This window comes from Lithobates pipiens, unplaced genomic scaffold (assembly GCF_037356315.1).
Source record: "Lithobates pipiens isolate NorthernLeopardFrog02 unplaced genomic scaffold, aLitPip1_a1.2 Scaffold_19, whole genome shotgun sequence".
Lineage (NCBI taxonomy): Eukaryota > Metazoa > Chordata > Amphibia > Anura > Ranidae > Lithobates > Lithobates pipiens.
In genome coordinates, this window is record NW_027507764.1 from 112,781,502 (window position 1) to 112,798,653 (window position 17,152).

At 41.3% G+C, this 17,152-nt stretch overlaps 1 protein-coding gene across 4 annotated transcripts in view; it reads right to left on the reverse strand.

Annotated features, from left to right (window-relative positions):
* Positions 1–17,152, reverse strand: part of DPP6 (dipeptidyl peptidase like 6) — a 1,860,394-nt gene that overhangs the window by 152,175 nt on the left and 1,691,067 nt on the right. For all 4 annotated transcript variants that reach the window (XM_077491167.1, XM_077491164.1, XM_077491165.1 and 1 more), the window contains exon 10: positions 13,127–13,224. In XM_077491167.1, the coding sequence (XP_077347293.1) occupies positions 13,127–13,224 (98 nt within the window). The remainder of the gene's footprint in view (positions 1–13,126; positions 13,225–17,152) is intronic.

Sequence of the window (17,152 nt, forward strand, 5' to 3'; positions counted from 1 at the left end):
GGACAGGAACTGAAAAATAATTCCCCAATAGGACACAGACAAAAGAAAAAGAAATTGAACGCAGTTTAATTCTTCTCTACTCTATCTAAAACAAAATGAAAATTATTTTTGGCTATACATACGCTTTAAAGAGAACTTAGGGTTGATTTACTAAAATCAAATAAGCTGTTCGCTTTGCAAAAGAATTTACACTTAGCTTAGTAAATGTGGTGAAAATTCTATTTGCAAAGAATACCCAATCGTGTGCAAGGAAAAAAAAAAAAAAACAGTTTTTGCTACCATGTGATTGGATAATAGAAGTCAGCAGAGCTTTACCTTTGAAAAAAATCCCTTGCCAAGTCAACAGTCTTTAGTAAATCAACCCCTTTGTGACTTTTTCCTTTCAGGTCAAAGGATGGGCCTTCAAAAGACTGACCTTGAATGGGACAGAGTTTCTTTGTACTGTAATGACTTTGTGGGTCAGTTAATTACATTGGATGGAGTTAAGCAAATGTCATTGCAGACTGTAACTTGCTCCTTCTCTGTGGATCCGAACACAGGTACTCCAGTCTCTGACCCTTCCTGCATAATAAGCAAGAGAATCAGCCTTCAACAGCCAAATGATTAACACCAACGTTGTAATGAGAGGATAACTGCTAAGAAAGTAGTGAACTGGTCACAACTGTGGTAAATCTGAAATTGATGCATCACGCCGTAAGTTAATTGTCGAGATATAATTTTATTCCTAAAAAAGATAAAAAAACTGATATCATACAGTCAATGCATTTCAGGGGTCAGAGAACCCCCCCCCCCCCCCCCCCAACCGCATTTATCAGGTTTTGAAGTGGGAAGTAATTAATGTTGGGCTGAATACAAAGTATATGGTTTTTAAAAATTGATAGAGAAAAGGGGGTTGATATAACTAAATGGGAGTGTGCAAAATCTGGTGCAGCTGTGCATGGTAGCCAATCAGCTTATAACTTTAGTTCAATTAAGCTTTGGCAAAAAAAAAAAAACGGGAAGCTGAATGGGTCCTATGCAGTAGATGTATAAAGTTTTCCAATCCCAGAGGATGCCTGTTACGGGGAAACGCGTCAAATGGAGTTGGAGTTGTGACATCTATACGCTCGGACTGGCCAGTGAGTTCCGCGGTCAGGTTGATATCTGATTTTACTGCATTCATTTATCCTGAAGCTTGTAAGTGTAATATTTTCTAATTAAATTAATTGTGTATAACAACACACATAAAGGCAGCGCTACATAATAAAACACAATCCTATTATTTCAGGTGTGCTATCATAAATAGTACCTATAGATTAAAATCCAAACATGGTCGGCAAACATAAAATGTATTCACTCCACATTAAGTGTATTGATTAAAGTCCAAAAACAGTGTTTGATTCCCACACTGGATAAAGAGCTGTCATCACCACCTCCACATGTGAAATGTCGAAGGGTAAAAGAGTCCCCCTATGTATCAGACGCTTACCAGAATATAATGAATAACAAGCATAAACACCAGGTCTTGGTTTAAATACTCTCTCTGGATGATTTTCCACAGATCACATTGCAGCCGAAAAAAAAGAATGGGCTCATTACAATTAAAAAGGAAAAACTCCATAGCGTAATACAATTAAAGTTAATTTATTATATTAAACTCCTCCCTTTTAGGACTTGCACTTACAAAAGTTAAAATTAAAACAGGCATGTAAATTATAGTGGTAAGCCAACAGGGATAAGGGCGGTGTCTCCTACTACACACAGCACGGCTACCTAGTGTTAGCGGTGTCCCCGAATGACGTGCTCACATCACTGCTGGTCGTCGTATAGCCCCCACCCTTAACTGATTGCAGGATATCATTTAGAGATCATTTCGATCTGGTGAGAGGCTATGCTTTTTCAAAAGCACTTTTGAGCATTGAAGCACATTATGTGATTGGAGCACTGTGAGAAGAGCACCTTAGATCCGTTTGAGCAAATTATTTATATGAACTTTAATTTGTCTAAATTGTGTGTTATGAATTTATATTAACACATGGGAGATTATGATTTTTCTTAATATGAGATGATTATATGCACAGTTATTTGATTTTTTTATCTTCACTTGTAATGTATTTGATTAATTGTTTTACATATATTCAGCTTTTTTTTGCACACAAGGAGAGGGACATCTTTTCTCTATAGTATTAATGTAAACTTTATGAATAATATTTCAATACTGGGATTTTTTTCATTATTAGACAGCGCATTTTTTAATTTCTTTTTGGCTTGTTTTCTATGCAGAGATGCACACGATTTTGCACACTCCAGTTTTAGTAAATCAACCCCAATTTCTGACAGCTGCTAGTTCATTCAGTGTAGTAAATTACCCTTTTTAGGTCCGGTTCACACTGAGGCAGCACGACTTACAGCGCGACTGCCTCAGGCGACCTGGACGCGACCACTGCGGCAACTTGCAAAACAACTTCTGTATAGAAGTCAATGCAAGTCGCCTCAAGTCGCCCCAAAAGTCGTACAGGAACCTTTTTCTAAGTCGGATCGACCTGAGACAATCGATTAGAATGGTTCCATTGCACAGAGTGGGATGCGACTTGTCAGGCAGCTAAGTCGCCTGACGAGTCGCCCCTGTGTGAACCGGCTCTTAGGCGTCATTCTATAAACATGCCGTGTACAGAACTCTCCCACCAGCCATGTTTGAACTTTTTTCAGGTTACAAAATCATAGTGGGTTGCAGATTAAAATGGAAAGGTAACTTTCATCAACAGTAAGAAACAAAATGGCTTATGTATCATTTATGTTTATGTTATATGAATTTTTTAACAAACGTGGAGTTTTCCTTTAAAGTTGGTGCTGCATTCTGATAAGGTAAGTTTCACTTTACAAGTACAAAATAAGGTCTAATCTTTTCTGGTTAACTTGTCTGGAGAACTCAGCTGTCAGACCCACAGCCCTCTGAAGATTTCAGTCTGAATTGATTAATTTCACGATTCCATTTAAAGGAAAGAGCAGAGAGAAAGCTGAAGCCTTAATGAATATATGTACATTTCAATGGAATGAGACCACCGCTGACCTGCGTTTTACGGTAATGAGTGTGAATGGAAGGCATTAAGTAGACCTGAAGAACTGATTTAGTAATTGAAATGAGTTGCTTATCATAAATTAGAATTATTCTATGCGGCAAACACATTCCCTGGAAGCAAAAGAAATACAAAAAATGGACTAAATAAATAACTTATTAAACAGCGCTCTTACATTGTAATATAGGTCACATCTTTGCTTGCAGCACAATCTCTCTGATAGATTAAACATATTTTTCTAATTTATTGCTCTATTCAGACCAAGAGCATTTTGGCTTCCATTTGGCTGGTTGCAATTTTTTTCTACATAAATAAATGTTCGGGAAAGAATATGGCATTCAAAATGTTCTAGCTATATCAATTGTGTTGTATGCTTTACAGTCATGTCTACAGCGAAGTTAGCATACGAAATGTGAGAGTTTTATTTAGTGTGAAAATGCTGCAAGGATTTTACTCCTGGAGAGGTCTCATTACTTACCTAATTATATTTCGCAGCAAGGAGACCAACTCCAGACAAAACTTTTTTCTGTTTTGTAGGAAAGGTTAAAAAGTCTGGTGTGTTTTTATTGCTGACTATAACTCCACTGGGGAGATTTCCTTCCAATTTTCCACTGGGGTTACTGGGACAGGAAGACACTGACGGTAATAGGAAACTGACACAAGTTCTAACCCTTCCCTGCTGTTATAAATAAAAAAATGTTGTGATCTTTTATCTGCTGGAGAGATTTAAAATCATGTTATTGTCCCTTTAACCCCCTGTCAAAGGGACAGAAGAGAAAGGTAAATCTCCCCAGTGGAGTCATGGACAACATACCTGGAGTTGGCTTTAAAGTGTATGCTAAGGCAAAAACATTTGATTTATTTTATTTTTACATAGTTACAAAGTTAAAGGGGTTGTAAAGGTTTGTGTTTTTTCACTTTAATGCATCCTATCTATTAAGGTGAAAAAATACCTGGCAGTGACCGGCCCCCAGTCCCCCGTTTTACTTACATGAACCCTCGAACTTGTCCCACGGGGACACGCCATCTCTCTGCCTGGAGTTCTCGGCTGTTTATTGGATAGATTTTATATTCTTATTAGAAGATATATACTTTTTATACTCTTCTTACATTTCATTAGCTACCTGGCCTTTTTCAAAGTCCCATATAGAGGAAATTTGTTTTTCAATTGTATATTTTAGGGATGTGGGGCAGAGTAGCATATCTTTGTGACAAGTAGCACATTTTTTCAATTTCCCATTGGATAGATTGATAGCAGCGCAGCCATTGGCTCCCACTGCTGTCAATAAAATCCAATGACGCGGCTGCCGGGGGCGGGGCCCAGTTCTGCATTCGGCGTCTATGGATTGCTGGACTTGGGAGCATGCCCTCAAGGTAACCCCCCTAGTAGAGCGCTTTTCCCAGGGGGTTATCTGAAGTGGTGAGGACCCGAAAGAGCTGCTGAGGGACCCCAGAAAAGCAGGTTCGGGCCACTCTGTGCAAAACGAGCTGCACAGTGGAGGTAAGTATGACATGTTTGTTATTTAAAAAATAAAAATAAATTAACTTTAGCATCTATTTAATCAGGTTGAAAAAAGACACAAGTCCCTCTAGCTCAATCTATAAAAGGGGAAAAAAATACAATCTCATATACCGTATTTATCGGCGTATAACACGCACCGGCGTATAACACGCACCCCAAGTTTAAACTTGTAGGAGGGAAATTTAAGGGAAAAAAACTTACATTTAAATGCCCATCAATGCAGCCTTATCAGTGTCCATCTGAAGCCGTGTCAGTGTCATATGCAGCCTGTCCATCATTGCAGCCTTGTCATGCAGCCTGTCCATCATTGCAGCCTTGTCATGCAGCCTGTCTGTCATTGCAGCCTTGTCATTGCAGCCTTGTCATGCAGCCTGTCCGTCATGCAGCCTGTCCATCATTGCAGCCTCGTGCATCGTTGTCCCCTCAGTGATGTCAGCTTTTATTTTTAAAAATGGCGCCGCCGAGATGTCCTGTGTATCTCGGCGGCGCCCCGTAGTTCTCAGCGGCTTTTGCCAGCCTTCGGCCAAACTCGGCGGCTCTTCGCCACCTTCGGCCATACTCGGCGGCTCTTGGCCGCCTTCGGCCGTACTCAGCGGCTCTTGGCCGCCTTCGGCCGTACTCATCGGCTTTCGGCCACTCTCGGCCCTTCTCGTGGTTTTCGGACGCCGAGAAGGGCCAAAGGCGGCCGAAAGCCGGCGAGAATGGCCGAAGGCCACCGAGAAGGGACGAAGGCGGCCGAAAGCCGCCCAGAGCCCAAAAATCGATGAGAAATCACGGAGGATCGGCGTATAACACGCACCCGCGATTTTCCCCTGACTTTAAGGGGAAAAAAGTGCGTGTTCTGCCGATAAATACGGTACACAATCTTATACCCACAGTTGATCCAAAGGAAGGCAAAAAAAAACAGCAAAGCATAATCTAATTTGCTCCAGCAGAGGAAAAAATCCTTCCTGATCCCCCGATAGGCAATCAGATATTACCTGGATCAACTTTACCTATAAATGTTAGTATTCAGTTATATTATTCCATTTAGGAACAAATCCAGGCTTTTTTTTTTAAACAATCTACTGAACTGGCCAGAACCAGCTCTTGAGGGAGTCTATTCCACATTTTCACAACTCTTACTGTAAAGAAACCTTTCCGTATTTGAAGATTAAATCTCTTTTCCTCCAGACGTAAAGCACGTCACTTGTCCTCTGTCATGACCTTAAAGTGAATAACTCAACCCCAAGTTCACTATCTGGACCACTTATGTATTTATACATATTGATCATATCCCCCTTAATCTCCTCTTCTCAAGAGAAAATAAATTCTGTTCCTCTAATCTTTCCTCATAGCTGAGCTCCTCTATGCCTCTTACCAGTTTGGTTGCTCGTCTCTGCACCTTTTCCAGTTCCCTGATATTCTTTTTGAGAACTGGTGCCCAAAACTGAATTGCATATTCCAGATGAGGTCTTACTAATGATTTGTACAGGGGCAAAATTATATCTTTATTTTATTTATGTATTTATTTATTTATTTATTAATTACAGGTACAGTACTTACAGTATATATTTTCGATAGCATAGGAAAGGATTAGAGCCCCTGACTATTTTTAACAGGTTAGAGTGGATAAGGGCTTTTACTGCTATCCAGCACTCCATTAAAGGTTTTTTTCCCCCTCACTTCTGTTCCTGTTGACAACAGTTTCATTAAACAGGAAGTTAGCAAAAATTTGCAACAGGGTAACAGACAGCAACAAAAATGGTGCTATAGTAGAGGTCTTCTAACTTTTTGGTAAAGTTATCAGTAGATCAGGAACTGAGGAAGATCTTTCTAAGCCCTTGTACACACGATCGGAGATTCCGTCGGAATGTGTCCAATCGGAGCGTTTTGTCGAATATTCCGACTGTGTGTGGTCTGCATCGCACTGTTTCCGTCGGAATATCCGTCGGACCAACTTTTCCAACTTGCCGGAAATATTTTCCGACAAAATGCTCCGATCGGACATACTCCGATCATGTGTAGAGAATTCCGATTGGACAAAGTGCCACGCATGCTCAGATCAAATTCCTACATCAAAGCTATTGGCTACTAGCCTGAACGTAGTCCCATCCTAACGAAATTACGTCATCACGTTCTGAAAGATCAGATTTTCCGACAACTTTGTCCGACCGTGTATATGCAACAGTTTCGGACAAGATCCGTCGGACCAAATCCGACGGACAAAATCTGACGGATTTGGTTGTCGGAATCTCTGACCGTGTGTACAAGGGCTTACAGTGCAGTAACATGGTAAAAAAGTGCCTGGGCCTACCCTACTCTATCCAAAACTAATAAAGAAATATTTTGGCATGCCATACACTTAAAGCCTAAGTGTAAAAGAAACAAAAAACAAAACAAGACATTACTTATTTTATTATCAATGCAATGTATCCCTTGTGCTGATGGCTGCTGCTTACACACAGGGGCGGCATGACTTGCAGCGCTGCGACCTGCATACGATCAGCGGCGACTTGCAAAACGACTTCTGTATAGAAGTCAAAGCAAGTCGCCCCAAAGTAGTACAGGAACCTTTTTTCTAAGTCGGACCGACTTGAGTCACTCCTATTCGAACGGTTCCATAGTACAGAACGGAGCACGACTTGTCAGGCGGCGAAGTCGCCTGGACAAGTCGCCCCTGTGTGAACCAAGCCTTAGTTGAAATCGTCCTCCTCTGATCCCCCACCTACTCCAGTTGTCATAATGTTTGGTGCAGCGGGGGTTAATTAACCAAGGGATCTGACATATGCACTCACCAAGAGTGCGGTCTATGCCTGCCCTTTCCCCTCCCCTCCTCCATTCATAGAAACTGTACAATAACTTCTACAAATGAAAAACAATCTATGAATTAATTAATAGAGTGTTTTTCATTGGACCCATTGCATTGATAGTAAGTAGTGTCCCGTCATCATGTTGTTTTCAAGCAATACTAATGTGTCAGAACTCTGTAGCATATTTGCTATATAGTCTTAAGGAGATGTTAAAATAAACATGACACACATAGGGTTGCCACCTGTCCAGGATTCACCCATACAGTTTGGGTTTGGAATCATGTGTCTGGGTTTTGGACTGTCTGAAACCCGGACACATTATTTAGACTGGACTATGGCTTCCCAGCAGGGTTTCTGGCTGCGGTTGTCTCAGCTGAGAGTATCTGTTACACTCTTTCACACTGCCCAAAGCCAGCACTAACAAACCATCCCCCCAAACACATACAGATGGGAGAGGAGAGATGGTTTGATCTGCACCTCTTCCCCCCACCCCTCTTTGTCTGCCTTACATCAGAGTCCTCTACGTACATCAGAGTTCTCAGTGTACCCCCTTAAATCAGGGTTCCCAGAGCACCCTTTTGTTAGAGGCCCCTTCCTTACATCAGAGTCTGCAGAGTCCCCCCTTACAGTGAAAGGGAACTCTGTGAGTTCAGATGCAAAAGGGGAACTCTCACTCTTGTTATTAACTTCATATGATTACAAATGTTATTTAGTAGCAAAATATATGTATAGTTTATAATAATATAAAAGAAAATAGTGTTTGGGTTTGACTTGAAGAAAAGGTGGCAAACCTAGACACACACTTTTTTTTTTTTAAACCTTGAAGATTTCAACATTAGATGTTCTAAAACCAGAAATTTTATCTAGCAATACTGATTGACTACTTGTGTGATCATCACTAACATGGAGGAGACTACCAGTGTACTGCATTTTGTGCAAATATCAATGTAGGGATGTGTTCCCTACATTGCTTTGCTGTGTTTTGTCATGTCTTGTTTTTCACAAACTTTCTTGCAGAGCATTGCACTCAGGAATAAGCTACACTACACTACTACTTCACTTACAAGGTTCTTTTAAGAAGGCTTCAAAGCCATGTGTCAGGTGTGGAGTCCTGGAGTAGACTAGGTTTCATGTTGACAAATCTGGGAGGCACTGTTCTGGAAGGGTTCTTTCCTTGCTAGAAGAATGGGCCTGGTTTGAGGCTCTAGGGCTGGAGCCAAAGCCTATAGGTGTGAGCAGGCTGTGTTTCTAGAAGCCATGTAGGCATAAGAAATTGTGCTAGAGCCATTACAGGAACGGATAAACACCTAACCACCTATTTTAGTGCTGCTGCTCTCCAAAAGAAGCTATTTGATTCTCCATCAACTGCTGTCTGAAGAAGACATTGGGTATTCCTCCTTCTCCCATCTTACCTTACCTTTTCACTAATTTAAAATAGATTGCTTAGAAATGCAACTTCAAGTCTGGACTTGCATCCCTTCTGCGGAAGAATGTTAGTAATTGATCTGGGAACTAGGCAATCCTAAGGCAGAGTCCCTCTTATAATTCCAAGACCCCTTTAGGCGCAAGCACTCAAGTGTTAAGAACGTCAAAAAAATAGCTATCACTCTAATTTAGCAGAGGCTCAGGATCCCTGTTACTCTTATAGCTCCCAACTGTCCCTGATTTCGAGGGACTGTCCCTGATTTGGAGCAACGTCCCTCTGTCCCTCATTCCTCCCCATTTGTCCCTCATTTTGGTCTAATGGCAGGGTGTGTGTCCTATGCCTGCATACTTTTGCTGATAGGTGTCCCTCATTCCCATCTCAAAAAGTTGGGAGGTATGGTTATTTTGTGATTGTAAGTACTGCAAGATGAAGGCCATCTCACATCACAGGATTTTGTTTAAACCTGTTATTTGCCTATTTAGGGCAAAGAAGGATTGTTTTATAGCTTGCCTCTCTGCTGCTGACACTAACCTTTCACTCTCCATTCATCTTCTGGAGCCAAGCAAAAAGAACCCTGTATTTTGCAGCAGTCTAGGTTGTAGTTTTCAAAAAGATTTAGAATTCTCCTCTTTAGGCCTTGCAATTAACCACTCAGGCTCCAAATACAACATAGTAGGAGAAATAATTGCATGACCTAAACCTGAATGCTACAGGTAAATGATACAACAGGACAGCAGAGGGAAGGTAAGTACCTACGGTGAGTAGGCGGACTATCAAACAAACCTGTTATTTGCCATGAATGGGCAAATAACAGGTTTGCTTTAAAACTAGTTGATTCCGCTCCTGCTGAACACTTCATTGAATTGAAAACAGAATTCGATTTTTATTTTGCTTTTTTTGTTTTTTTGTTTTTTTACTTTAGCTTATAAGGAAAAGCTTATGAAGAGTTCAATTTGAGAGAAAAAAAATTCCCTTTTTAATCTGATTTCCAAATCCTTTACCATCGCAGACACTTGGGAAATGAATATATATTAAAAACAAACTTTCCACATGCTGCATATACTTCTTCGGTATAGAAAAGCGATGAAGTGTCAGCATAGTATGTCCTGTGTGCACAGCAGGGCTCCTCATTCTGTTGACACAGCCAGGGCTGTCATTTCAGCCTTGAGATTCAGCCCGCTGGAAACTGTCAGACGTGGTTGGGACTTTCACAGTTGATGCAATGGGAAAATGTGTAACCTGCCAAGAACGTTTATCTGCTTCTCTGACAGCCACGCAGGTGAACAGGAAGTCCTAGGCTCTCAGCAGTTTTCTTGCTGATCTTCATGGACACCTTAGTGTGAGATAAAGATGTGGTGGTTGCTTCTTTTCAGCGCTGACAGAAGCCATTCACAAGGTGACAGGGATGTGTTTGAAAAACAAGCTATTGAGAGTTGATGTTGAGTGAATATTAGCAAAGTATTCAACCATCAAATGGGTTTTCTGTCTATAGTGTGTTATTGGACCAGAGTGAGAGCAGGCTAGCCTCCTGGTAAGGCTGCTCTCTATTACATTATTGTTACATAGATTGAAATAACATAACTCTCATAGATTAGAGTAGGACTGCAAAAGAAAGAGTCAATTTGACACAGTGGGCTTTGTTTGTATGTATTTCAAATACAGTGTATACTTGTTTTTTAAAATTAGAAACCAGCTTAAAGGGCACTCTGGTCTTTCTAGTATAGCCGAGTGCAGGAAAATTTTGTATTTTGTACCTAATGATCTCTTTGTTAAGGAAAAACGTCAGCGGGAAATGGAAAAATGAAAAGTCAGCAGCTGCAAATGTCAGATCATGCCTACTTTTAGGAAACAGATACTTACCTTTCCCTGGAGTCCAGCACTTTCTTTTATGCAGCCAATTCTCCCCAGGGCTTTTGCTCTTCCACATTGTCATTTTGGTTTTGGTTGCTGGCAGTGATTTGCTGATATCTCACAGCCGACTTAACTACTGCACATGCACAAATCACATCCTGTAGTGAGTGGGTACCATGAAAAAAGCTACCAATGCTCAAAACAAAAATAATACTAATTCTAACAAGCCTGGGGGAGAGTAATTTTGGGGTGAAGGTCCGCTTTGATGTCAGATGACCACTGTGGCGTACTTCATATTTAGCAATAATCCTTTCAAGGCAGGTTTATATATGTGCAGTGGTACTAGGGCAGTGATGGAAAACCTTGGCACCCCAGATGTTTTGGAACTACATTTCCCATGATGCTCAAGTACCCTTCAGAGTGCATGAGCATCATGGGAAATGTAGTTCAAAAACATCTGGGGTGCCAAGGTTCGCCATCACTGTACTAGGTTATCTCCATTAAATGATGTAATGGTTTGTATCTGGATTTAAAAAGAAGCATAATCCGCAAAGAGTTGGAGCATGTGAATTAGTCAAAGAAAAACATGTTGTGTCTAGTTGAGCAATTGTGAACCAAAGGGCAGAACCGAAACATATAAAAGAAAATTGCTAAAGATTGCAACCAGATCTGAGTATCAAAACCAAAATATGGAGCAAAGTCACTCAGAATCACAGGACAGTGAAGTCAAGATAAGCAAGTCATCATATTCAGGAAGCCCACAAAGTCAGATGTTTGGTTTAGGGAGGTCAAGAGAGATAAGAATTCAGAAACTGCAAGGCCTAGATCAGGTCTCTGGTGCCGAAAACATGTGTATTATTAAAATACATAAAAAAAAACAACTCAGTTTTAACCCATTTTTTTTTGTTTTTTTTAAATCTGCCAGCTGACTTGGAGCTAGAGGTTGGCATATAAAATGGAGGAGAAGTAAGCAGGAGGGGGCCATGAGGGAGGTGTAGAGAAGAGTGCAGATAAGGAGCTATGAGGGATGTGGATTCTGACGGGACTAGTAAGGCGAGGCCTTTGGCCAGCGAGAAAAAGAGACCCTCTTTCTCCCTTACCACCCTTGGACGGGACTAGTTATGACTTCTTCTTCAATGGTTATGGACTCCATAGGCTTGGCACTAACGCTACCACAGATTTGGGACATAATTTTAATTAGTTGTACAGAATGTTGCTCTGAAGCTACAGTATGTACTATGCACTACTGTTCTGAAGAATCCTATACAGTAAGTGAGATTAAAGAAACCCACTTTGCGCCCATGTTATATTGAGTGTGAATAGTTGCAGGCGGTGTGGGTACGACTGTTTAAAGGCCGCACAGCAGTAAAGTACCACTGTGACCAATCAACACTCATGCTCAGTCTATACCTGGTGAATCCTGTGAGTAGCTGCTGATGACTGGGTGGGTGACAAGTGATGACTGGGTGGGTTCCCTGGACAACCTGCTAAAACATATGGACACCTGTGTTGCACTGGCCCCAGCTTTAGTCTTGACTGAATTTCAATTGCATTTGGACCAAAGTAGTAAATGAGGCCTTTACATTAACATGTTAAACACTCCTATCTAGGCCTATGACCTGCAAAAAACAATAATGAGTGACCCAACTGGAAAATGGAGAGATGTAAAGGGGCTTCAGCACACCATCCCTGCAAAGCTGTTGCATTAGAGGCCCTCTGTATGTATGGGAACTGGTTTAACAAACTGGACAATGAGGGACCCACCCAACAAGCTGCTGGCAGGGAGCACATTATGTGACACACTTGGAAGTGTTAAATAGCAGCAGAGCTTCTAGCTCTGCAAGAGAGTGAAAAGGGAACTCGTTGCCTGCTGGAAAGGTAGGTATCTTATCCCTTTCTATTGCAGGATGCAGCTGGTTCAATTTTTTTAATAGAAGCGACAAGGTTACTATAACTACAGCATAGATAATACAGGTCACCAGGCTAGTTCTGCTGTCTGCAGAGCTGTGTAGATCCCAAAAGTAAATGGACATAAATACTAATCTACCCACCCTCTCTCTTCTCTTTCTCTAACTCTCTCCACATTAACTAAGCACTGGGTAGAACCTACAGTATAATACATTCTGAAAACTAGAAAGTGTATATTGATCAATGCTCTGGAGGGGAGACATACTGACAATGTGCCCCACCGCACCCAATACAATATTATATTGGAGGCTAGGCAGAGTTTAATGGTTGGCATTTGCAGGCTAGGATCAGAGAATAGGCTAGGAGATTCCAAGATGTCCCTTGTGCCGAATTCTGCTAGTTACAGAATAATTTATTCATCATCTTTCTGTTAATATGTGGTACTGTACAATGACAGGATGTTATTTATCTCTTTGAGGAATGTGTTTTATGTTCATATATGTCTTTGAAGTGATTTGGATAAAAAGACACATATTCTCTATGAAGTGAGCAGTTATCTGGTATACTGTACCTCATTCTTTGATCATCAGGGGTAATCATTTCCACGTGGTGAAGAGGCCCATTCAAGTTCACAACATGTAAGGTAACAACTGGATTCTCAAAGCCAGCCTAAAATATAAAATAGAACTAAACTTAAAATCTATTGTTAATTCAGATTAAATTGTTGAATGTGGCTTACTTCTAGATATACACCATAGACCAATGACTTGTGAATGTCTACCATGACCAATAAGATAATTCTGGGGTTGATTTACTAAAATTGGAGAGCGGAAAATGTGGTGCAACTGTTCATGGTAGCCAATCAGCTTCTAACTTCAGCTTGTTCAATTAAGTTTTGACAGAAAAAAACCTGGAAGCTGATTGGTTTCTCTGCACCAGATTTTTGCACTCTGCAGTTTTAGTAAATGAACCCCTCTGCACTTTAAACAGCATTTAAGCATGAACAAACATGTAATATTTTGCAGAGTACCAGTCCGTAGGAGTGCTCTCCCGAGGGGGTTGCCATGCGGGCGTGGTCCCAAGTTCAGGATTGGGCATCCATAGCTGCCGAATGTATGAATCTTTCCCGCCCCCCTGGTGCCCGTGTCATTGGATTTGATTGACAGCAGCGGGAACCAATGGCTGCGCTGCTATCAATTTATCCAATCAAGAGCCAAGAACCCCCTGCAGAGAGACAGCATGTCCCTGGTGGGTCAACAACCCCTTTAAGAGATTCGATAATTAAAATTAATGGCATCCAGATACAGTTATTGGAGGGATTGTTTTTTTTATATCTGAAAAATGATCTTGTTGTTAATAAAGCTAGGTGGGTGGGCTGGGATAGGCCCATAGTATACAATACTACTGCTTTCAGATGAGTATAAATGAACACAATGGGGGTTATTTATGAAAGGCAAATCCACTTTGCACTGCAAGTGCCCTTGAAAGTGCAGTCACTCTAAATCTAAGGGAAAGATCTGAAATGAGGGGAAGCTCTGCTGATTTTATCATCCAATCACGGGCGAGCTAAAATGCTGTTTTTTATTTTCCTTGAATGTCCCCCTCAGATCTACAGCGACTGCATTTGCAAGTGCACTTTCAGTGCAAAGTGGATTTGCCTTTAGTAAATAACCCCCAATGTATTGTACACCTGTGTGCTGTAGTCCTTACACTAAACACACAAAATTGTAAGTTGTATTACAAAAAAAAAGTAACTACACTTGTCTTTAAATGTAGTAAATGGTTTATTTTGATCTTTAGTGACATATTTCAGTCATGTGAGATCCAAGTGAAATAGAGACAATGAAGCTGGAAGGCCCGGACTGATCCGTCCGGCTGTACGGTGTATTTATATAAAGCCCTCAGCTCTCCTCACCGCTCCTCATATGTAAGTTGTAGCCAGATCTCTTCCTGACAGAAAGCTGTGATACCGGAGCACCGAGGGACTTGTGTTCCTCTCATCAATCTGGCAGTACTGCATTTTGTGAGCATGATACATGAGGGGTGTGAGGGAAGATGTCAGGAAATAAAGAAGAGATTTAAGATGAGTGCTTCTGTTATTTTATGCTACGGTTCTGGAATAAAGATGTCTGGATTTAGAAGCCATTATGTCTCCTGACAATTACACTAAATCCAGCGCCGATTTTCAGGTGGTCAACAGTGCTGCACTCTCCTAAATCAAACAAACTAAAAAAAAACTCCAGACATTTATTTTCTTCAATGACGTGCCTCTCTGTGAACTTACAACAAAAACTTTAAGGCTCCGTTCACATATATGCAAACTGGATGTGTTTTGAACCACATCCGATTCACGACATGTGATTCAAATTGGCTTTCTAGAGCCCCTTTACGTATATGTGGAGCAGCAGCAGTGCGAAGTCGCTGCAAATTTAAAGTGACCTGTGCATCTTCTGAGCACTACAGTGTGATTCAGATGGGAATTCCAGGCTCATTGACTTCTATGGGAATGCACCTGAATCATACATCTCATCAGTTTTGAACTTGGATTTGATCAGAAAAAAAACAGCATGGGGGGTCCTTTCGGGTCTGGTACGGATTTTGAGGGGAACCCCCACACCAACATTTTTAAAAGAATGGTGTGGGGTCCCCCCAAAATCCATACCGGGCCCTTATCTAAGCATGCAGCCTGGCAGGCCTCCTGAACCATACAAGACCACATGCCCTCAACATGAGGGGGTGCTTTGGGGCGTGGGGCTCTACCCCCACCCCAAAGCACCTTGTTGATGTTGAACCACCTGGCCAGTGGTTGTGGGGGTCTGCAGGCAGGGGGCTTTAACAAAGGGACCCCCAGATCCCCATCCCCCCATGTGAATAAGTATGGAGTATAACAAGAAATAAAAACACAGAGACAGTTTTTAACAATCCCTTTGTTATAAAAACAAAAACAATGTCTCCCGGTGTAAATCCATCGTCAATCATGACACCCGCTGCCACCCCCGAGCCGAAAAAAAAAAAGCTCAGCTCACTCCTAAGGCTCCCGTCACCTGCCTGCTCTGTCACCTGACAATTCTTAAATAGCTAAGGGGCTGGGTCACCCAGCAATGTCACCTAGTGACACCGACTCTTTGTGAAGTCATCAGCCAATGCATGCTGGGCTGGTGATGTCTTAGGGGGTGGGGATTTGGGAGGGACCTCAAGCCCTTTTTAAAAAAAATTTTTTGCTGCCAATGGTTTATTTTACATTCAGCTGTCAGAGGAGAACCCTGCTGACAGCTGATGAGTCATCCCTTGTTAAGGATTTGGCAGCCAGCTTCCCTGCCCACTCCTTAAGAACCAGCTAATGTTAAAGACGCAGGTGGTCGCCTGCTCCAAAAAAATTGCATCTGAATAGCATCTAAATGACAGCTGAACCACTGAACAGCTCCTTCGGATATTTTCTGTGAAAACTGAGGAGAAATTCGTACTAGACATGTGTGAATCTAACCTTAGGGTTTTTCACACCCTGCACGTTAAAGTTGTGGTAAACCCTCCTCCACAACTTTGTCCCATGTAAATCAGCATAAAAAACCCTAGTGGACACTGCTTGTAGATATCTCCTTACTTGCTTAGTATTGTTGTAATCCTTTTTGTTCTTTAGAATGAAGTCACTGAGCATGCCCAGATCTCCCCTGATTTATGGCACACTCTCTATGTGCTTATCTATCTGTTATCAGGACTTCCTAGGCACACCACTGATATCCCAGGAGGCTGCATAATCACTCAGAGCTTCCTCCTACACACCAAGTGATATCACATGCAGTGTAAACCTGACCATTACTGCAGTCTTATCAGCTGAAGCTGATAAGACTGACAAAGGCAAACATTAGACAATCGGCACAAGTAAATACTATGAAATAAAACAAGTCAGCTATGAACAGGGAAGCAGGGTTGCCATAGAAGCGTTGGATTGAGAAGGAGGCTTGGTTAACAGTACAGGAAGTGCTCAATGTAAGGGCGGAAATACACTCCATTGTGGACTCAGAAAACAAAACTTAAGATGGCGCTGCCTAACCCCTGGAAACAAGTTTTTTAAAGTTTCTTTATACAGTAAGTAATACAATTGGATTACAGTGGCTATAGTTTGATAATTACTTATTATAATGGACTAAATGAAAATAAGCATCAGAGTGGGAGAGTTTACTTCCTCTTTAAGCCCCCTATTCACACCTGAGTGTTTATCTGCTTGTTTTCCTGCACCTGACTATGCCTGACTATGCTCAACATGCAGAATCATGTTCTTTCAAATTGTCCATGTTCACACTCGTATGCTCAGCTACCCTATACGCAAGTAAATAAACTTTTTATTTAACATTGTGTAGGTGTTTTTGGCCCATGGACTTCAATTGGAATGTCTTCATGCCTGAAGAGCTCCTCTCCTATAAAACTGCTCTCTTCCCCTTGCCTAGCCCAGGAAACAAATCTCCAAAGCTTAATACACATGTAAAAAATGCTAATAAAACACCGTAATATGTCTGTAAAATAAAAAAAAAACACTTCCACACCAGGAATACACTGTATGAATGTACTGTATGGTAAAATGTCTCCACAATGATGTACA